The 24087-nt window shown below is 39.7% G+C and overlaps 1 protein-coding gene across 7 annotated transcripts in view; it reads left to right on the forward strand.

Moving 5' to 3' along the window:
* The window catches only part of agap1 (ArfGAP with GTPase domain, ankyrin repeat and PH domain 1), a 143742-nt gene that overhangs the window by 98637 nt on the left and 21018 nt on the right, over window positions 1-24087 (forward strand). For 5 of the 7 annotated variants that reach the window (XM_083531805.1, XM_083531804.1, XM_083531807.1 and 2 more), the window contains 5 exons: window positions 111-215; window positions 4114-4279; window positions 8059-8220; window positions 14290-14451; window positions 23820-23974. In XM_083531805.1, coding sequence (XP_083387931.1) covers window positions 111-215; window positions 4114-4279; window positions 8059-8220; window positions 14290-14451; window positions 23820-23974 — 750 coding nt within the window. The remainder of the gene's footprint in view (window positions 1-110; window positions 216-4113; window positions 4280-8058; window positions 8221-14289; window positions 14452-23819; window positions 23975-24087) is intronic. The other 2 variants (XM_083531806.1, XM_083531803.1) reach the window with 1 other exon arrangement.

Below are 24087 nucleotides of genomic sequence, written 5' to 3' on the forward strand. Positions count from 1 at the left end.
TGTGTGCCTCCACCTTGGATATGGTTGGGAAAAGTCAGATGTCCCAATAATTTAGTCCATGTAGTGTATTTCTCTGTCTATAACCTATTGTTTGTATGTGTGTGTTACAGGGAATGCTCATGAAGAGGAGCGGCAAGTCGCTGAATAAAGAGTGGAAAAAGAAATATGTGACACTTTGTGACAACGGAGTTCTGACTTACCACCCAAGCCTACATGTAAGCGCACACACACAAACACACACACAAACACACACAGACATTTAGATTTCTGCACGGCTTCAACGCTGGCATGATCTGTGCATCCATGCTGTTAATTACCGGCTCCCTCGTCTCCTGTTTTCCATGCGGCTGGCACTGACGATGTGCCGTATTAAGCCATAACAGCTCGTCTTAATTGCCAGCTTGGCTAGTGTTTCACACACGCAGGCATGATTAGACATCCTGTGCCACTTCATCACTTGTTCTCTCCTCTGTCTACCCTGGAACACATTCAGACTAATCCAAGTCTCGAGTTGTTTCTCTGACTTGCGCTGGAATGAGATTGACAGATGCGTGTGAAATGAGGGAGAGCAGCCCGGAAGAATATTAGAATGTGTCGTGGTATAGTATTTGACTCATTTAGCATCGTTTTAGTTTTTATTATAATTCGTTTAGCATTGCAATCAAGTTTGCTTACAATATTTTTTTGAATTCAGTTTTATTTAACAGATTTTCCAAAAGCAGTTTTACAGAGATAAAGAGGTTATAAAGTTGGAATGTATAAGTTTAGTGCTTATTAGTTTAACAATTATTAGTTTGTCCCTAATGAGGGAGCCAGTGGTGCCTGGGCAATTCAAAAACTCCCTGAGATAATATTAGGGTTGCAAAGGGATGGAAAATGTCCGGTAAATTTCCAGAAACATTCCCATCTGGGAAATTTGCAAAATATGCCAAATTGGAAACCAACCAGGAATTGATGGGACTGTATACGAAGATGAATATTAACATTTTGTTTGGTCATAAGATGACATGCATAAACTAATACAGATGAGAAAAAAAAAAAAATTTTTACTTTGATTTAATTGTTAATACAGTTTTGTAATATTGATGTAATTTACATGAATAATCTGCAAAATGTAAAAATTGCTTTACTTATTTTGTGTGTGCGATGCAAGAAATGAGTTGTGTTACGCTTGTGGATCAATGCAGAGTGCATGTAGTGGGTATGGCCTTAAAAGCCCTGCAGTAAGTGTGCTGTGTGTGTGTGTTGATGAATGTGCAGGGTCGAAATTTAACTGAAACGAAATTAAATCTTGTTGTTTTCAACTACATTTAAGTTATCTGTTATTGGCTAACCTGCAATTTTGTAAATTCCCAGTAATTCTCGTTAATTCCTCTTTTTCAATTTTTTTTTTTTTTATTTTTTTTTTTTTACCAGAATAAACAAATAGAAAACAAACCCAAAATATCTACTTCACTTTAAGGACGATTAGGTTTGACTGCACCTTTGGTTTGCGTTAAATGTGACAGATTTTGATATGCGGAAAATATAAATTCTTTGCTTGTCAATTTATGTTTGTGTAATTATGTAATTTATTTAATTCCCAGTTCAATCTTGAGTCAAGAACAAGAGCTTGTTTCTGCTATGCTGTATATTATAAATTTATTGTTGCACAAACAACTATAGAGAGTTTAGAAATATGTTCTTGTATCCCGGTCATTCAGAAACATCCATATGATTTTTTTTAATTTTTTTTTTCGCTACGTTACCTGACTGTATATCCGACTGTACTGCTAGCAAGCAGCATGTCAGCAAGTGAATTTGGAATATTTAGGCATCTCAGGCACAGTATGTCCCACTTCCCACCAAGCACTGCTCCAGAGGCTTCAATTAAAGTGTTTATAGAGGCTAATAGAATGAAACTCGATCCTCCTAATTGTTCCACTGAAAAAAAAAATCACATTAATGCAGCTAATTAAGTTGATCGCAATAGATGGAATATAATCAGCACCAAACACATCCCTCCTGAAGGAAACCACAGAAGCCTGAGGTCTTAACACCTAACAGGCATTTCCTCATTCACACAAATTAACATTCATCTCAAGACTGTGTGTGTGTGTGTGTGTGTGTGTGTGTGTGTGTTTTATTTATTTGAAATTTTTTTCAAATAAGCTAAGTATTTAGACAGTCATATTATAGAATGTAATATATGCATCTCTGGAGAGCATGGGATTTAATCACATCTGTCTTACAGGCATTGTGACTTGTTCACATGATCTTTTCATCAGCTTGAGTTATTCAGACACTTCAGATAAAAGAGGCACTCTAATCCTGAAATCCCACAAGTGTCCGTCTCCGGGTTTAATTGTTACACGCGCTCACTTGAGTATCGTTTTTTCCCCAGTGCACTTGGCCTCGATGTGACACAGAAGCACATGTCACTCGATAGCTTATACACGCAGGGTTTCTCAACCTCAAAAAAAGCAGCAGCCACTTTTTTTGTGTGGGAGTGTGTATGTGTGTGTGTGTGTGTGTGTGTGTGTGTGTGAGCAGACCACCAACTGCTGCTGCACTTTGGCCATGTGCCAATCAGAAAACTGTCTGTGTGTGTGTGTGTGTGTGTGTGTGTGTGGTGAGTCGACGACAAGAGCCGAGTGTCTCTGTCCCTTAGCGCAGGCTTACAAAAGGGCAATTCAAAGCCAAGTGCTCTCAACACGGCTTAACAAGCCACAGGAGAGCCCTTCAGGATCGGCGGGCCAACAGCTTGCGGTCGGTAATTGCATCCCCATTAGCATCGGGGAACTTTCATCATCGACGCGAGTAAAACCACGCGCCACGTACAGGCTTCCCGCTCGGCAACCGAAACACACTGGCGCAGCATGATCCGTATGTGCGTTTCTAATGGTGTTATTTTTTTCTTCTCAATACATAGATGCAAGTGGTATAGCGTCTGATGTACAAAACTACATGCGTCTGATGTACAAGACTCTCAACAGAGTTGTAGGCTGATTTATCTTAAAACACGGGCGTAAATGCAAATGTAGACTATATTTTCCCATGGTGGACTTATTCCTCATCCTTATTCCTTTAATGAGTCAATGAAGAGGCACTGAGCGTTTCATAATTTTCACACGCACCTGCTTCATGGCAGCCATGGCATCATATGCTATTGTAACACATGCCAAGATGGAATATACAGCATTGTGTACCTGGTATACATGATTCTACTAAGAGTTATGTCGGTTTATCATGAGCAGAAAATAGCCAACATGATAGCGTGGTTCCAAATAAAGTTATAAAACGCTTTTCTGAGAGTAATATACATTATAACAATATAACCCCTAACTAAACCCAATATGGTGCATATTATATTATTAATATACATATTATATATGTGATAATTACATTAACAATGTACTCATATAATATGTATATTAATAATATAATATACATATTATATGAGTACATTGTTAATGTAATTATCACATATATAATAATGCAGAGTCAGCACGTGCAGGAATAATTTTAATTTACATTTTTTATATTTTTTTATAAACACCCTGCAGACTACAAAAGTCAATAAAATGGAAATAAAATGTAACTTTTTTTTTTTTTGTGACCAAATGATCCATGGCTTGGTATCAATCTACGGCTTGATGGTTTGGGGTCGCTGCCTTAGTAAATGTTGGAAAGGTTTTATATATATATATATATATATATATATATATATATAAAATGTCTAATATATAATATGTAATCTGTGTAATATACATTTTCTAATATCAAATTCCCTTTTTCTTTTTTTAACTTCTGATTTTCCTTTTTTTGTGAGATTGGTTAGAAGCAGGGTGTTTAATTACTTAATTTTTTGTAGATATTGACAAAGAATTATGTATATATATATATATATATATATATATATATATATATATATATATATATATATATATATATATATATATTGCTTCATTCTATATTTGAATTTGAAGACACTATATAGAAGACAGTTTGTTATATTGTGAATGCGTATTCGACAAATGTCTTGAAGTACCGCATTATCATCCGCATCGCTCGTGCCGCAACTGCATAGCACTACATATTATAGTTTTCAACATTTTTGCCATTTTGCTCTAGGACTACATGCAGAATGTACACGGGAAAGAGATTGACCTGCTGCGCACTACAGTCAAGGTTCCAGGGAAAAGACCCCCGAGGGCCATCTCAACCTGCGCAGCCCCCGGCCCCAAAACAAACGGCCTTGCCAAGGACATGAGCAACTTGCAGCTCGCGCAGGCCCCAGGTAACACTCGAACAGTAGTAGTCCTGCTTATCAATTAGTTATCATATACTGTTATACTGGTGCATTAGTGGTACATGAAAATATTAGTGTACACTCACTTCGCGAATGAAATTACTTGTGTTAACATAATGAATGCATTTATTTACAGTGCTGTTCCATATAGTTGAATATCAGCTGGCTGAATTGTTAAGGAAGTGTATGTTTACATGAATTATAAAAATCATGTATATTACAAATTTTAATCCTCTATCTATCTGTCTGTTTGTCTGTCTGTCTGTCTAGAAGTTTTCTCTGGCTGATGCCGATATTTAGAACTCAGGGCAGCCGATGGGCTAATCTGATGTCGATTTTTTTGTATTCGGCCAACCCCCCACCCCGCCCGCACCCCCCTTCATCTCCTAAAATATAACTGTTAATTAATAAGACGTGATACAGAAAATCGCTTAAATTAAATGATTATTGAAGACAAGCCTTTCCAATTCCAGTGCACTTGTTATCAGGTTCTGGTCCCCGTGCCTACCTGTAGCCTAAACTAAGGGTGGCTGAAGACTCTATCAATATAGTCGGCGAGAAAGGAATCTTCGATTGGCTTATTAGTTTCGCGAATGAGCACACGAGAGGGAAAAAAAACGGATCACGCCTGTCGTCATTCTTGCTCTTGTCTTTGCAACTTGGCTGACATATTTGAAAAAGCTACACTTATGAGTTATTAATGATCGTGGCAGGTATTTAAGTTGCTTGGTTTCATATATTCACATATATTCTAGCTCTTTCAGTTTTTCTGTTTGAATGCCGAATAGAGCCTACTGCCACCTGCTGGCATGGGAGAGTTATGTTTGGTAAGGTTTGGTGTGTCAGACGCACCTGTGTAATAATCGGCCTAATTTGCAGCACAGTCACCGATTCGGATTAATAAAAAAAAAATGCCAAAAATCACCTTGATTAATCATTCGACCTTTATTCAATACTTTTCAGTTTTTTATTAGTATTAAATCATTACTTATTTATGTTGCGCTATTGACTAATATAACAATCAAGCGTGTTTCTGTGTAATAAATATGAAACACTGTCCAACTATTGAGATGTTTGTCATTAGGAATGCGCAAAATCTTTTAAACCCCCCTAAGGATTACAAAATGCTCTGTGTGTATACAAATACACAGACACACACGCGCATGCATGTGCACACAGGCACACAGCTCCGGGAGGACCAAACTAATAGCATGAATATTCAGTGACCCATAATACATGTACTAATTATTGTCATGAATATTAATGTAATCAGTGCTGGCTCTCCAGTCAGCCAGCTTTGAAATGAGTACTAATGTGTGTGTGTGTGTGTGTGTGTGTGTGTGAGAGAGAGAGAGAGAGAGAGAGAGAGAGAGAGAGAGAAAGAGAGAGAGAGAGAGAGAGAGAGAGAGAGAGAGAGAGAGAGAGAGAGAAAAGGGACGGGGGAGAAGAACAATAATTCACTCACTCATAAGGTAATGAAAGCTTTTGTACGTCAGGGATTGGACTCTTAGGCTGGGTTGCCAGAGCAATCAGAAGGACCTCTTATCTATAATATCTCTTTTTGGGTGTGCTCCAATTACACACTGGCCCATCCATTACATGCTGAATAGCACTCTGTGTGTGTGTGTGTGTGTGTGTGTGTGTGTGTGTGTGTGTGTGTGTGTGTGTGTGTGTGTGTGTGTGTGTGTGTGTGTGTGTGTGTGAGTGAGTGAGTGAGAGAGAGAGAGAGGCAGAGACCCTTCCGGCCCCTAACACACTGCATGTTTAGTTTTCTGGCCCTAATATAAAAAAACGTAGCCTATCAGCCAATAGCCTGATCGGCGTGTGCCATTTCTCCAAAGGTTCCTGCTTCCGATTTATCTGCTCCAGCTTCAAAGGAGATTAAATTGAGCTTTGACATTTCATTCAGTGCGGTTTTGCAGCAGGCCCGTGGCTGTGGCTGTGACTCTGCACAGAAATACATACTCGTTTTTTTTTTTTTTTTTGTTTTGTTTTATTTTTAGAGGAATGCTTGGCTGTACATTTCTGCATCATTCTTTGAATATTACACTAGCAGGTCCTCAGGACTGTCATCAGGGTTTCCAAGTTTTTAAAAAGGTCTACAATTTAAAAATCTACATTTTATACTTCAAAATGTCTTAGATTCGTTGTTCTTGATCTTAAATAATTTAAACAGGTTTTAATTTTCCGATGTCCATGTAACACCACCTCTAATGCTGGTTGAAATGCTCCTGCAGCACTTTGAACTTTCCTTGGTGTTTTAGTTTTTTCTTCCGCTAGTCCAAATACAATTTGCCTTCTTACAACAAATGAGACTAACATGCAACAGCCAATCAGATTTTTGTTATTAGCATAAATGATTAGCGTGAAAATGAAGTTAGGGCTTGCTAACAGTTGCTAACAGCGTATTTGTTTGTGTTATTGATGTCTTTACATAGGTCTTAAATTTCATTCTTAATGCTTCTAAAAAGGTCTTAAGCAGTCTTACATTTGACTTAGTGAAACCTGCAGAACCCTTTGTTATATATCTCATGTATTCCATGCAGAGGATTACCAGGCTGTGTGTTTATATTAGGGCTGTGGCTATTAATTATTTTAGTAACCTCTTTCATCGAAAATAAGACAGGTCTCTTAATGAGCAAGTAATTTGTTTCCTTTTTTGAAAAATAAACATTTTAATTGCTGAAATTGCACACAAGAATATCTGTGAAAAATAAACCCATTTAATGCATTTAATTGCCGTATTATATAAAAATACAAATAAATAAATGTTACTTTAATAATAATTTTTTTTAAAGTAAGCGCTCTATACAATTTTCTTTATATTTTACTTTTAAATGATTTCAAACTTTGGAGACATTTTCTTAGGCCTGTATCTCCTCGCCCCTCGCTGTTTTTGCCCCGTTTTTCCCTTTTTTCATTCTGCATCGTCTACTTGTTTTCCTGTCCAGAGCGCTCCAGAGTTTAGTGGGTGGTGAAACAGTTATAATGGTCCGTGGGGAAACACAGTGCTCCATGTGTAGATAAATGGAATAAACAAAGCTTTTTTTGTGTTTGAATTATTCAAGTTACTGGAGAAATCATTTCAGCTCTAATTTATATTCTTAAACCAGTCATTCTAAATCCCTATAGTGAGAATAAAACAACTTCTTCTTTCAGCTGCTCCCATTAGTGGTTCGCCACAGCGGATCATCCGTCTCCGTACCCCCCTGTCCTCATCTAAATCTTTCAACCCAACTACCTGCATGTCTTCCCTCACCACATCCATGAACCTCCTCCTTGGTGTTTCTCTTTATCTCCTTCCTGGTGGCTCCATCCTCAGGATGATACCCCATGTCCCTCCTCTGCACTTGTCCAAACCTTCTCAATCAGGCCTCCCTCACCTTGTCTCCAAAATGTCCTTCATTGCGATGTCCCTCTAAAAAAAAAAAAAAAAAGTTTCTAATAGTGTCCAACTTCGTCACTCCCAACAAAAACCTTACCATCTTCAGCCACCTCCAGCTCCACCTCCTGTCTTTTAGACAAATATAGTTAGAATAGAATATGTATATTTATATTTATAAATATCTAGAAGGTGTGACATCTTTATTTTGGTAATCTATAAATTGAGGGTGTCCTGTATTGAAAAAGACGTCTGTATGGTTGTCAGTAGTCAGTGACATCGTGTCCTATTCATCATTTTTTCACTGGTGCCTCTTATTAAGGCAGTAAGAATTTGTTCCGGGGAGAACTGGACTTTCATCTAGTTCCTTATCGCTTTTTTCTAGGCTCCGTGACCAGCAGCTCTTCAGCGTCCCAGATGGCAAGTGGCATCAGTCTGGTGTCCTTTAACAGCCGGCCGGATGGCATGCACCAGCGCTCTTACTCTGTGTCCAGCGCTGACCAGTGGAACGAGGCCACCGTCATCGCCAACTCGGGGGTCAGCACAGGTACGCAAAGCTTCGCAATTAACGCTGAAGAATGTATATGCTGGGATGATGAATGATATCGCAATTTAAATTGGATTCTGGAGAGAATTATGACTCGTTCTTGAGGTATTGGCCAACTCTATATCTTTACAATTAAACCAAGAGAGTGGTTTAAACTGATAGTCTGGCTGCCTGGGACAATCAGTGATGGACCAAGCACACAAACCATGTGCTTGAGTTAACGTAGAGATACAGTAGGTAAGATATCACTCCTGTAAAAATGCTCCCTTTAAACTTTCACTTGAGTAAAACTACAAAAGCTTTTGCCTTTAAATTAAGTATTCAAAGTACTATGAATTATTATGGGTATAATGTTCCTCTTATAATCAACTCGGTTTATGTGAAAAGACTCTAATGTTACTCTTAAATGTTACACAAAAAATCTATTAATAGAATATTAATGAGTCAACCACTGATTTATATCTAGTAAGATTATTATGAGCCCCAAACCTTTTCATATACTTAAAAAAAAATAATAATAAATAAATAAATAAATAAATAAATAATTGCACAAATAAGGCCACAGGTGTTGTGGCCGGTTGGATTTTGGAGATTATTCCATTCCATTCCATTATTCCACTCTCTCAATATTATTTTTGCTGTAAGTAGAGACCACCAAGCAGCAGTCAAAACGAGTTCAAAACGGAGCACGAGCTCGACCCTGATTGATGGCTTGCTGCGTGATTGACAAGTTTTTATCCGCCCATAAATAAAATGGAACGACTGATTTTGCAAAATGTAGTAAAGTTAAACGAAATACTTCAGTGAAGTACAGATACACGCAAAAACGCTACTTAACTACAGTAACGAATTCCATTTACTTCCTTATTGTCTACCACTGGTGACAAACAAGCGTCCAGGTTTAAAGATTAATTGGAATATTATGGGATAATGGGAACTTCTAGTTTGTAGTAGTTGTACTACACTGCTTGTAGTAGTTGGATCTAGTTGGACTGATTAGTATGCAACAATAAAAACTAAGAAAAAACATGCAAATGGGTATCCAAATAGGTTTATATATATATAAAAATAAAAAAAAACACTGGCCAAGATGTTGAGCTACAAATATAGATTATTGTGTTTTAGTTAAAAATCTACAAAAGGTAAATAAATAAATAAATAAATATTAATGATTCATTCCAAATTCCTTGACGCAAATGTGCAGCTTTCTGTAGCTCACTAATGTGACGTGAGCATAGAGCATTAACAACCCCAAACACACACACCGCTATTACCCTCATATGTCTCTTATTGATTGCTGTGTCATGCCTTAATGCTGCTTTAACTGTTTATCAGAGTAATGGGGCCTCACAGCACCACATTATCAATGGCACATTCATTCAGGAGTCTAGGACACTGATGAAGGAAGTGTTTCTGTACACTCTGTGTCCTATTTCTGCTAGTCAGCACTCTAGTATGTTTCTGTGTGTGTGTGTGTGTGTGTGTGTGTGTGTGTGTGTGTGTGTGTGTGTGTGTGTGTGTGTGTGTGTGTGTGTGTGTGTGTCGGATGCATGAGCTGTTTGAGCGCCAAATTATGCAGACTGGTTTCCTCTCATGAGTTCGAGCACTAGGGAGGAAAATGTCAAGAACTCTGTGTGTAAGTTTGGATGGGTGGTGCACATGTAGACCCCCTGGCCTCATATAGGCGTTATAGCTGACTTAATTCAAGTCCAGGTGGAGATGTAAGTTGAGTATTTGCAAGTTCAATAGAATGTGATTATAGAAAAATAAAGTGAATTTTTCTTTTTACATGCTTTAATGCAATCAGGTAAGAAAATAAATAATAAGCATTTATTCTTAAGGTAAATTATTCATTGAATTATGTTTTCCAGTATCATGGTGGTACGTTGGCTGCTTTAAAAAATAGGTGCTTAATTGGTGTGTCATTGAATATGATTCAAATGGTAAGAAAACAAAGTACTAGTTTTGGTCAGAAATGACTGAAGATTACTGCCAGGAATGTGTGCATTTTTGTGTCACAATTTTGAAAAATATTTGTTTGGTAATGATGCATATGTATTAGGGGTGTAACGGCACACACAATTCACGGTTCGGGACATACCTCGGTTTTTAAGTCACGGTTCAGTTTAATTTCGATACAGATAGGGAGAAGAAATGCGAAACAAAATTGCTTGTCGTTTTTTTTTATTAACGCAGTTTATCATCATTCACAGTTGTGAAGTTTTTTATTTTATAAAATGCCTGCTTGGTTTAAATAAAAAAAAGAAAGTATATAAAAATTAAATTGAATAAATAAAATTCATGCAATACACTATCTTATTGATTAAATTGAGTAGTAGATTAAATAAAATTGATTTAATTAAATTAATTAAGTGAAAATTTTTAATTAAATAGTTTACATCTGTTAGACCCCATTTTGGTAATACAGATGTGTTTAGAATTGTGTGTATACTTATTTCAAAATACTTCAACAAATGTCTTCATTTCTTCCCTCCTTCATTCATTCACACCCTCCGTATGTGGAATTGTCAGGATTTTCTCCTTTTAAGAGAAATTCTTGAACCTGGACATAAAATTCAATAGGATCCATATTGCTAGATTGGCGTAAAAACGTTGGTGATGACAGGAAGTGGCATCGATTTCATGCGAGGCGGAAACTAAACAAACTTGCCGTCCACCACTGAGAGAACCAAGATTTTATCTTTGTTCGGCATGTAAAAAGGATTGCATTTGGTACAGATGTGCACCAAATCGAAAGCCCTGTACCAAAACTAATAGGTGCAGATTGATATCAACACTGCTCTTTGATGAGTCCATGAATTCGCCAGGTCTGTTTTGCGGCAAAGTTCCCGTCTCCGCTGTTCGATTGCTTCAGTGTGCAAAAACATATGAAAGCTATCAGCTCCGAATATAAATGAGCCTGATTACTGGGCTAAATCCAGATGTTTTGTTTAAATTGTTAGGTTTAATCTGACTGAAGGTGCATTGTGTGATTAAATAATGTGAATAATAGTGTGAAAAGGGTTTAATATCAGCTCTAGAGCTCCTTTTCATAGTGCTCTACTTCTCACCTTGAACCACAAAGTCGATAATAAAGGATTGATGTGAGTGAGGGTTCTGAAGGGCTGCTGGATTGTGTGTGTGTGTGTGTGTGTGTGTGTGTGTGTGTGTGTGTGTGTGTGTGTGTGTGTGTGTGTGTGTGTTTCATAAGTGGCCGTTCTGTTGGTCTAATGATGTGCTTGTCTCCTGTCGTGCAGGATCTGAGCTGACAGCCATTTGTCACTTCTTGCCTCAGGAGTCGACAGCAGCGAGTCTCTCTCTCTCTCTCTCACACACTTTCTGTCTTCTGCTTTGAAAATGGGATAGAGGGAGGAGGGAGGTAGATAAAGTAATTAGCTGAGGGTTTTGTGCACACTGGCTCACAGAGCTGATAAGTATCCCCAGTCCCCCTGTGGGCTGAGTCTCAGTGGGAGCAGAGAGAGCATGAGTGTCATTTTGCAAGCTCTCCGTTTCCTACCCGACCCATGAGTCAGTGCAAAGTCCGAACAATAAATGCTCTCACTTAAAGGTTAAGCATGTGACATGCTTTACTAGCATTTTGCTAGAGATCCAGTACAGCAGGAGGACTAGGGGGTTGAGGGTGGGTTGAATACACATTTATGTTCCTTGTCGTTTCTTTTCATTTGTGCCCATTTGCAGAGGTGGCAAAAGTACACACATTCTTTACTCAAGTAGAAGTACAGATACACATGTTTTAAAAGACTCTGGTAAAAGTTAAAGTAGTGACTACACTTTTTCACTCAAGTTAAAGTAAAGAAGTTTGGGCTTTCATATGTACTTAAGAAAAGAGTAGCCATTACAACTACCTGTTTTAGTGTTACGCTGGTAACTGGACCTCACATCATATTAATATATTAATACAAAATAATTTTAAATTTTGTTACATGCTGAACAACCACCATATAGACACAAGCAGAGAAAAGATGATGATGATCAGGAATGTCTCTGTCCTCAGTCATGTTTACCTCACTGACTCCCTCTGTCTCATCCACGTTAACCCCGTACTTCTTGTGTTCTTCTGTTTGCTCATTGTTAGCCTCTTAGGCTTGCCTACGTCTGTGGTTCGCGATAGCCAGGATATTATACACCAGTGGTAGGTTGAAAAAGCCACGCATTGAAAGAAAATGAGTCGATGGGCTGAAAACAGCACACAGCGAGAAGAAAAAACACCACCAAATAGATTAAAACTAAAGTCACGAGTCTGGTTTGAAAATGTTAAAAGTAGAAAATACAGATATTTGTGTCAAAAATGTAATAAGTGGAAGTAAAAACTTGTCCAAAAAAAGAAATAATAAAGTACTGATACCGGAAAAATGTACTTAAGTACAGTGACGTATTTGTACTTTGTTACTTCCCATGTCTGCCGATTTGCCCCAAAGCATCTAATCCTGCACCAACATAATGCGTCTTGCCCTCAGCCTGTGGCATTCACTGCCCTCTTTGCTTTAATTATGGCAGGAGTAATGTAATGAGGGTGTCCCTTTGATTCCTGGTTGCACGTGGGAGTAGGGGGCAGAGGTCAGGGGTGAGAGGTTTGTGCTCTAGGGCAGTGAAACAGCAGCACGAAGACGCCTGTTGAGCAACGCTACTATTTTTCTATTTTCAGTCCAGCTTGAAGACAACAGAGCCTGATGTTTACTCCTTGTCCCCTCGTACTGACAGGACTGTTCTGTCTCCGGTCTGCTCCACATTTGTCTCACTGTGTATATCCAATTCTGTCTTTCTTTCTCTTTGGCCTTTTCTCTGTCCCAGTTTTGCTCTCTTTCTTTGTTTGAATATTTTTGTCTGTCTTATGTCTCCCTCTTTTTGCGTTTCTCTCTGTCACATGCCTTTTTTTCTTTCTATTTGTGTCTTTCTTTCTCTAGCTATTTCTCTCTCTCTCTCTCTCTCTCTCTCTCTCTCTCTCTCACTCACACACACACACACACACACACACACACACACACACTTTGTTTCTTTCCATTTCTCTCTTCTCATTCTCTTTCTCCTACTTTGTTTATGTGTGTTTTTGTCTGTCACTGCTATAGCAGGAAGTATTTAACTCCAAAAGCAACTAGGTTCCTCTATGTGTTTAAGCTTACCAACAGGAAGACACCACTTTGGCCTTCTCATCATCTATTTAAAAGTCTCTTTGTTGTGTGTGTGTGTGTGTGTGTGTGTGTGTGTGTGTGTGTGTGTGTGTGTGTGTGTGTGTGTGTGTGTGTGTGCGCGCGCACGGCAGGTGTTTTTGATTTGAGAATAATGTGGAATATGGTGCCTCAGGAAAACAGCCTGAGAGAGGAAGAGTGAAACATTCCCACAGAGAGGAAGTCAGATGTCCCATTTCCTGTCATTGAACCTAACCCCCCCCCCCCCCCCCCACACACACACACACACACACACACACACCATTTTAAATATGTATATGCTCAGCTTCGCAATCCCTCTGATCACCTACAGCATGTCATCTTCAGCAAACTTTAAGAGCATGGTGACAATAGAAAACGGCACAAAAATGACGCACGAGTGTCTCGTCTCTGTGCTTTGGCCAAAAGGCCGAGGTCATTAAACACTCAGCGAGGACAGAGTCCTGTCAGTAGAGATAAGTTGTCATGTTTTCCACTCGAGCAGAGACTAAACGGTTGTAAAATAAGTTATGATCGTCCTTGGGGGCTCCGTGAGCACGCTCGTTGGCAGCTGGGGCCCACTTACCCAGCCGGATATTGATGTGATCCGAATGTTATTTTATTCTGCCTCTAGTCACAGCTGTCAGCTGCACGTGATGAGTAAATGGTGCCTACCAAATGCCAGCGCTATCGGGTCTGATGTTATTGCCGCTTCTCATGCACCTACAGCACATCACTGGCTTCGGGGCTAATTCTGTGGATGTATGGGCTTGTGAGATCTGACCACTGATATTTCTGTCTTCTGGTGTTTTTCTGGGCCTCTCTCTCTCTCTCTCTCTCTCTCTCTCTCTCTCTCTCTCTCTCTCTCTCTCTCTCGCTCTCGCTCTCTCTCCCTCTGCTGTAGATACTGGTCTGGGAGACTCGGTTTGCTCCAGTCCAAGTATATCCAGCACTACCAGTCCTAAGATGGACCCTCCTCCTTCGCCACACGCCAACCGTAAGAAACACCGCCGGAAGAAAAGCACCAGCAATTTCAAAGCTGATGTCTTCTCCGGTACAGCGGAAGGTAACATCAACCTCAGGCACTCATCCATTCATTTCTCTTTTAATCATCTTTGTTCCGTGCTTTTTTCTCTTATTTCCTTTATTCACACACACACACACACACACACACACACACACACACACACACACACACACACACACACACACACACACACACACACAATCACGCATCCGGCTCTCATTCTGCAGGTGTCTTCAGTTGTGCATGTGAAGTGTATTTAACATAATGCTCTTTTAATAAGCGATAATAAAAAACAGCTGTGAGAACAAGTGTGTAGGGATGAATACATGACCTGTGTTCATAACACATACATAACACATTTAACTGTGTACTTCTCAGCTTTTCAGCACATGCAGGGTTCATATCCTGGTTTAGGTGTTGGTTAAGGGTGGAAAAAGTAGCTGACTAGTGAGTAATTCCAAAAACAACTGGTTCAGCCAAAGAGCACATCAAACTGCACTTCATTACATGTCCAGCAGTTTTTAGATTTCGTAAATCTAAAGTTTTGGGATTTGTTGGGCAGCAAGTGAACATTTTGTCCTTGATGTTGCCGTGTTAGAAGCAGGAAAACAAGTTACGGATTTGAGCGACTTTGACAAGGGCCAAATTGTGATGGTTAAACGACTGGGTCAGAGCATCTCCAAAACTGTAGCTCCTGTGGGCTGTTCCTGGTCTGTGGTGGCCAGTATCTATCAAAAGTGGTTCAAGGAAGGGACAGTGGTGAACCGGTGACAGGGTCCTGAGCAGCCGAGGCTCACTGATGCACGTGGGGAGCGAAGGCAGGTCCAACAGACGAGCTTATGTAGTTTAAATTGGTGAAGAAGTTCATGCTGTTAATACTCGACTGAGCAATTACACACACGCACCTGAGCACGCACAATTATTTAGAATGTTATTCTATATTGCACTTTCTCAGTTAGACCATATTAATGGCTAATGTTTATGATCACTAATCCCTGCTCTGACTTCCTCCCCTGCAGGTGTATATATCTATTGTGTCTATTTTGTAAGATATAAAACCTTGTAGGCCTTGGTGTTGCGAGGTGTTAATGGATTTATATACAAAAACTTGTCGGGGTAATGAGAACCATCAATGAGAACCACCACCAATGAGACCATCTTTGCTGGAGCACTGACACTGGATATTCCATTCAAAAATGAACATCATAACAACAACAGTTACAAAATGTCTGTGCCAATCCTTGTGTAAATTAATATAGGGAAAATTCTCAATTAGTTCAAGTGTACATTGTAGCTGGGCCTTCTATTAAGCTCCTATTCCTGAGCATTAATCAACTCATTCTGACCAATCAGAATCGAGAATTTTGGAATCTAGTTATTATGGTACAATAGCAGTTTAGTACATTCAAGAATCATGAAAAAATCTAAATGAATTCTTTTACTCAGTCTAGTGTGCACTTTATAACCTTGTCTAAAATTCCAAACACTTCCATCACAGTCTGTGTGTGTGTGTGTGTGAGCATGTTCGTGCGAGACTATGTTGAGATGATCAATGAGTATGTGTCAGCTCAGAGTGTGTGATTAATTGGACCAGGCTTGTGTGGGTGGCCTCCTTCTCCTGGGAGCACAGGATTAGTGCTTGTTTAAATTGTTCCCAATCAGTCTTATTGATCCGTTCCCAAAGGGGGCCAATCTGATCGCAGTGAAGTGTAAGTGTGTGTCTGAGTGCGCACACACTCAGAGTTGGTCTAAAATATCAGTTAGACTAAGCAAATAAATGTCTAATCTTTCTCTGTTTGAACAGCCGCAGACTATTCATTTTGTAAACTTTTCATACAGGAAGTACACTAGGACTGGCAAATGTTACAATTGAAATGTTATGGTTCTAAACACACATCATTGCCAATAAAAGCTTTCTCAGTGGCGCCACCATGTGGACTCTCTTTAATGGAAAAGAATGTTTGGAGAGAATTGTCATACATCTGTCTGAGATCTTGCTACACAAGGAATGTGTGGATGATCCAGCATTAGCAGACAAATACAAATGGGATTTCCACTCTCATAGGTTTGATATAACACAGATCAGAACGCTGTTCCACCCACATTAGCATGCTTCACTGTCTTAAATGTGCCCTCTTGCTAATGGAACATGACTCGACTCGGTGATGGTGGTGTGGTGTGGACTTTGAAAGATTTGTGATTTTTGAAATAAGTTTAAATAAATCGGTTTTGTTTGTTTGATGAATTTAATAATTAAATTAATTATATATAAGGCAGCAAGTGAACATTTTGCCCTCAAAATTTGTGTTAAAAACAGGAAAAATGGGCAAGCATAAGGATTTGAGTGAGTCTGACAAGGACCAAATTGTGGGGTGTTTCCTGTCTGCAGTGGTCAGTATGTATCAAAAGCGGTATTTGTTTTTTTGTTATAAATTACACAACTTTGTCTGATCTTAATGTAATATAAATGAACAGTTGTTGACACCTTATGCAATTATTCTGGGACATTCCCATAACATTGAATTGGATGAGTTGAAAATAGCATGGATTTTTCATATTGTCCCAAAATATGATACGTGTCATTCCCAGGGGCTTGTCATCTAGTTTTCTGTGACTTTTCCTCTTTATTATTTTGCTTAGAGAGCAAAGCGCATGGCTTTAGGTCGAGCGTTGCCCTCTCACTACGAGCCCCATTCATCTGCCGAACACTTAAGTGAACTTTTATGAATAATCCACAGTATTGAAATCTTTTATCAGATTTGTCACTTCCATTATTCAATAAGCAATTAGTAACAGTCTCCCAATTTTAGCCATTAAGCACTTGCGCGTGGGGCCTGGGACTGCTGTCATGCTACTGCCGTAGTGAAAGATCAGCCTTTCAGCAACTCTGTTATTCATGAGCTCTGCTGGCCAGGTACTGCCCTCTCACACACACACACACACGCACACACCTCAAAGAGCTGTATCCAGCACATACACTTACACACAAACTGGTACATTTTTAGCTGACACACCTTCACACACTGACAAGATTTATATGTGCTGTTTAAAGAGATCCCTTCCTGATTTGTGCTCATTCAGCCACAAGAGCATTTTTAAAGTCAGGTAATGATGAAGAATGAGGAGGCCTGGGGTGTAGTCAGTGTACCAATTCATCCCAAAGGTGTTCGGTAGGGTTGAGGTCAGAACAGGCCAATCAAAATCTTCCTACCAACCCACGTACAGTACATCTTTATGGATCTTCATGGGGCTGGCTTTGTGCGCAGGGGCATTGTCATGCTGGAGCTTTAAGGGGGTTATTGGGATTGTTTGTGAATGACCGAGCGATCATGGGAGAGACTTGGGTCAGAACTGCTGCTCCATGGTTGGATTTTTCTCGGCATATTCCTCTGGACAGAGAGCCCAGGTCAGACCTTAGAGCTGTTGGAAAGAGTTATGTCGTACAGTTGACTTGAGATGATATGGGAAGCCCCTAGGAGGAGCTGGACTCTATAGCCGTGAATAGAGAAGCCAATTGCAACCCTGATGCCTTTTTTTGGAAAGCTGAAAGAGAATGAATAAACAGGTAACATGATTCCACCATAAGAGAATTGCATTTGAACGACATGCTGACATAAGCAAAATGAGGCTTGTTAGCTAACAGACTGGAATCAGTAGGCTTTTAGACACCAAGTCGTAGAACCAATTTGTCTCAAATTATAAGTTTCACATTTGTAGTTGTCTGTCTTTAATTACACCCACTGCCTATAATGAGAAGTTAAGCAATGTGAGTCCTCTCTTTAATTTCAACTCTCCCGATCTGCCAATAAACCCCTTCAAAACCTGCTTATCTTTCACCCAGGGAATCAATAGGTTCCAAACTGCCTCGTGTCTTGCTGCTGCTTTTAAGTGTGCCAACAAAACTCTGACACTGCCGCGGAAGTAACACATGCGTGCTGCTTGATGGATCACAATCATAGATCATCCGCACAGACATAAGTGGCCCTTGTTAAGTCATTACCGCTCACTGGGCATGCATTTTTCAAACAATTTGTTTGAAATGTTATCCACGAGCAGCAGCGGGGGCAGTGAGAGGTGCATGAAAGCACCTGAGCCCAGTCAAGCGCAAGGACAGAGGTAGACTTTAAAGCCCAGGGTGAACCTGAGAGGGAGGGTGAGAGCGAGAGAGAGAGAGAGAGAGAGAGAAAGAGAACATTCCTGGCTCTCACAGGTGTTCCCTGGCTCAAACAAGAGCGACTTGCGACTGCACCGTTTAATAAAAATGTGTTCTGCAAGTGAGCCAGCGGGAACAAAGCGTGCATGCCCCTGCTCTCTCTAATGGTGTGGTAAAATCGACATGGACATTGTCATTGCTGTTGCTTTGTAGCACAATACTAAGGTGAACTATGCCTGATCCCCAAAGCTATTTCAGAAGTGACCGTTTAGTCAAAGGAACAAAACGTTCCATGTGAACACACAGAAATACATAGTTATTGTTAAAAATGTGGATGAAGTGTAACACAACTGGACTTCTGGAATAAACTGGAAAAAACAGCACTTTCTGGAACCACGGTTCTTTTTTTTCTTTTTTTTGCGATAAGTACCTCAGTCTATTGTGTAGAAAAATAGCTTTTTGCTGGATGCTCCGGTTTTATTTGCACTATTTCTTACAAACACCTTTATTTTTCCACACCTACTGTTGTGTGACAAATGTCCCAAGGGGAAAGAGAAAGCTTGGAGGTAAAGTGGCGACACTCTGGGTCAGCCTCGACACGGCCTGTGAAATGAGGTGTTATTGAAAAAAAAAGAAAAAGAAAGAGAGAAAGAAAAAAGGGATAAAAGTGGATGAAAACATATGCTGTTTGCAATAGTTCAGCTGTATGCGTGCGCTTAAATGTAGTAGTTTTTTTTTATTAAAAGCTCTAATAGCTGAGATTACACCTTCTCTTACACATTTGTATACAATGTGTTCACACTATAGTTGCATGAATGAATGGGAAATCTCAGTGGGGCTACAGGGCGACCATCTTTAAAAAATATACATATAAAAGACACTGCTTTCTGCCTTACCTACTACCAGATAGTCAAAATAACCTGGTTTATGTGAAAACCTTGATCATGTATTGGATGATGTATTGTCATGGAGTTGATAAGGAAGAGGACAAGGCCCCGCCCCCCAATCCTTCCATCGCCCTTCTTTTCCCTTCACCTCTTCCCCCACCCCACACTTTTATTTACTTGTTCAATATGAATACATATTTTGTTCCAGATGCGAAACAACTCGTGTAATATTTTCCAGGTTATTAATGCCGTAAAAGGGTGCGAATAATATGGGAATTAATGACCTGTGTCACAAAGCAATACTGTGTGCTTTGACATTTTGCTCGGTTAATTTGTGTTTCCAGCCATGTAGGCTTCAAGCTCTGCTTCCCCCCCAACCCTGTTCCGTCTGCGGCACAGCCATGTAGCCTCTATGCAGGCAAGGGTGTACGTCGTGGATGGGGTTTATGGGTAAAGGTTGCTTGTGTCAGACCACAAATTGTTCTGTGAGTTTGCCCCAAAGCAAAAGTGATGCTCTTATTGTAAGGTGTAGGTAATTTCTGGGTACAATGTATTGTAACAGTGACCATTTACACTTAGAAATAGCACCATGAGCAGCGTTTCTTTAAACCTACCTGACTTTTGGGAATTGTCTATGCAATATAATGTGATATAGTCTTTTAGTTGATGATAACATTTCAGTAAGGAATATGCTTTTAAATCTTAAATATATACTCAGGTACTGTGGAAATCTTCTAAAGCACAGCTGAATTGTGAATATAGTTCATTATCTGCATTTACTGTTATTGCATTAGTATGAAACCCTGATAAAAACTGAGGCTTATTTGCTACAGACTTCTACCTTAAATATATGCCATGTATATTACAATAGATTTGAATGACAGCCGGTCACCTCATTTCACAGCAAACAGGCAGGGGAGGGGAGATTTAGCAGCTTTAATGCCTTTTCTTTGTGATTTTGAGTTTTATTAAGCGCACATGCTTAAGGGAATGGGGGGAGGTTCAAGCTTCAAATTTTTCTGGATTGTTGGTTTCTGTAATTGTCCTATGCCCCACCCTCTTCCTCCAAAAAAAAAAAAAAAAAAAAAAGCAGTGCAATTTAATTAGTATGGGAATGTCACGACTGACCCCAGAGGGCCCAGTGCCTTTGAAGGGTGGACCCAATCTAGGATGGGACGCTCCAGTGATCCTGAGCTCAGACAAATCCTCCGAATAAAATTGTTACATTATCTTTCATGGACATTCCATATTTCTTTAAGTCTTTGTGTTTTGATGGGACATTTAAAGGGTTATTTAAAGCCTAACTGTGAATGAATGCTACTGTTTTTTGGGGGGGGTTTTTTGGTAAGTGTCCGGTTACATTGTTACCAGTGGTGTAGTTTTCTTAAATGCGGTTGCTGAGCAGGTGGCTAATTGTCCCTTTGATCAAGAGGATGGATCCGGATCAAAAAGCCACAACACTTTGGGTTTACTGTGATGATAGGAGCAAAGATCTGCAAATAGGTTCTTAAGTGATGTTCCTGATGATTACAGATTTTGAGAAATTAGCATGATTTGCAGTATGGTCTTAAAATAACATTTGGTTATCTGGGAAATATTTTTAGATATACTTAGGATATTGGGTTAACAATTATACATTAGATTGACTATATGGACTTTTCCAGCCATATGTGGTTCCCCGAACCGTTAGCACAAAGTCAAAGACAATCAATGGTATTGGATGTCTTTAGATGGAATAACATTAAAGTTTTCCTTCATTTGAACTAGAAGAGCCAAACCTGTTCCAGGACAACAATGTGCTTGTGCATAATGCTTGAAGATACACCGATCAGGCTTAACATTGACATTATGGGTGGTGAAGTGAATAACACTTATTACCTATTTATCATGGCACCTGTTAGTAAGTGGGATATATTCGGCATCAAGTGAACATTTTGTCCTCAAAGTTGACGTGTTAGAAGCAGAAAAAATGGGTAGATGACTGGGTCAGAGCTTCTCCAAAACTGCAGTTCTTTTGGGCTGTTTCTGGTCTGCCGTGCTCAGTATCTATCGAAAGTAGTTTAATGAAGAAACAGTGGTAAACCGGCAACAGGGTCCTGGGCAAACCTCCACACCACATTCAAATCTAGCTGAACATCATCTAAAAACAATGGAGGTTATCAGAATGGCAAATGACTGCTAAATGTGGAATGTTTGAAAGAGCCCGTACAATTCTTATGGTCAGGTGTCCACAAACTTTTGTCCATATAGTTTATTTTTTGTGAGCATAGCCTTGCAAGATTAAGTTTTATAGCAGTGCTAAAAGTTTTTTGTCAGCAGCCAGAAAATAGATCAAAATGGCACTTCTTATAAAACAGGCTACTTTCAAACCATCTTGGCTGCCTGCAAAGATCATGTTGAGAAACACATGCGGTGTTAAATGCATTTTGACTGCTTTGTAATATGATTTAAACATCACCTTGAGTGTAAATATTTCCCATGCAGTGCAGGTAGGAATGGGTTTATGTAACATTGGGCATTAGCTTCTATTGCTTTTATAATGGTCCTGCAATCCTCAAGTTTTGATCCTTTCGGTCACAATTGCTGTGCAAATTATTCTGAGCGTGGCTTCTGTCTTTGTCTTTAAGGGATTCTAGCGTACGCGGTAGCCTCAGCAGGACCTCGTGTGATAGGATCCCAATTAGCAGAATGTTTGACTGAGGAATGGAAAACGAAGAGCGAGTTTTCCTGCTGATTGAGCTTGTGAAATTGCCTCTTGGGGAGAAAGGTCCGTCAGTTCTCTCGAGTGGGAACAGAACAGAAAGCTCAGGCATTGTTTGAAGTAGTGGATGCGATAATGATTTGAAATATTATTCAGACTTTGGGATATCGTTAAGAAATCATTCAGGAACCGGAGCTGTTTTGTGAATTAGTGTTAACTTTTTATGGGATAATGTGGTTCTTCTGTCAATTTAGATTGCGGTGTTATTTTTCAACATTTGTAAAAAGTTAGCGATGTTAAAGTGGCCTCTTGTTTGCGCTTCTCCTGATGCTCCTGACTGGCATGGAGTCGGAACTACTTGTGTGCACACGTGTTTGGGTACAGGGATATTGACTCGCTGATTGCCGCTTCATTATGTAATTACCCCCTCCTGAGTAAATTATAAACAGAGTGTGTAAAGTGTGTGATCTCCTGTGCCCTGGAGATCAGGTTTCTTGGGGGGTTTCTCTTTGAACGTCTCGCACAGCGAAGTCTCATCAATGCGAATTCCTTCGGTCGGCCATCTGCGTGCCCTTGCCAGCCAGGTCTCTCCCTACTTACCTAGTCAATACCCTTTTGTTCCTAACATTTTCCAAATGTGACCCTCTACGTAGATAAATAAGCTCCCTCGTTTGAATGTCTGCTAAGCCCTGCTGCACTCACCCACATTTTCCTGTCTTATTGACGTGTGATTGGCCCATTAACCCAAACTCTAGTTAGTAGATCCATATGTCACTTTGCTGAAGGAATTGTTTGCTAAAGGCTACTGACTGATTGTTGACTGATCCGGTTTCTAATTAGTGCATAATCAGAGGCTCCAGGGAAGTCCTGAAGGTCAGGAAGTCTTCCAATGTGTGTCCCATCTAACAGGTGCACTCTCAAGACCAGGATCTTGCTACAGGTTCTTCCGGGCTCCTAATATGCAAAGTAATGAATCTGTGTATTGTATTTGACGTATTGTTTATTTGAGCCTTTTCCCTTCTCTGCACTTGGGGAAAGAACCTGGACTTGAATAAACTTTACATGTGTTGATGACACTGTGAGGATTGATTGTAGAAAAAGTATACACATTTATCCCCAGATCTGTCCCTTTCTTTAGTAGATAATTTCACTGGATGCTATAGATTTGTTTCAAAGAACTGACACTGTAATCGTAACAACTATGGTGGGCTTACTGAATACCTTTAGAAATGTTTTACCATAATTGTGGAAAAGTAATAGCTTTCTATCTGGTGCCCCCCAGAAGGATGGGTTCCCTTTTAAGTCTGTTCTCTCTCAAGGTTTCTTCATTGTCATCTCGTTGAATTTATTTTTTATTTTTTTGCTACCAATGTTGCTTCAAGCGTGCTTGTTACGGCTCCAAACACAAATCTACACCAGGATTTTTGTAAAGCTGCTTTTGTGACTTTGTCTACTGCTGAAAATGCAATACAATTTGAAGCGAGTTGAACTTTTCTGCTCGCAGGGGCTCGTACTTTCATGGCAAGTGGTAGATTATCAGTTCTGAAATTTGGCCCTCTGATTTAAATCATGTTTGTTCCTTCAAATTCCTTTATAGAGAAGAATAAAAATGGAAAAACCAGTGTTTTATTCTGGATGTTAACTCGCCAATTTCTCTGTCTCGTAGAGCAAGAGGAGAATTTTGAGTTCATCATCGTGTCACTGACTGGCCAGACGTGGCACTTTGAAGCCACTTCATACGAGGAGCGTGACGCCTGGGTGCAGGCCATCGAGAGCCAAATCCTGGCCAGTCTGCAGTCCTGTGAGAGCAGCAAGCAAAAGGTAACATCTTATCATCTCATTCCACATCCGTTTCATTGTACAAGAGCAAAAACAGGGAATCAAAAAAAAAAAAGAAAGAGATTTTAGTATGTGCATTGATCATTGTAAATTCA

Source organism: Silurus aristotelis, assembly GCF_946808225.1.
Source record: "Silurus aristotelis genome assembly, chromosome: 2".
In the NCBI taxonomy this organism is placed as follows: Eukaryota; Metazoa; Chordata; class Actinopteri; order Siluriformes; family Siluridae; genus Silurus; species Silurus aristotelis.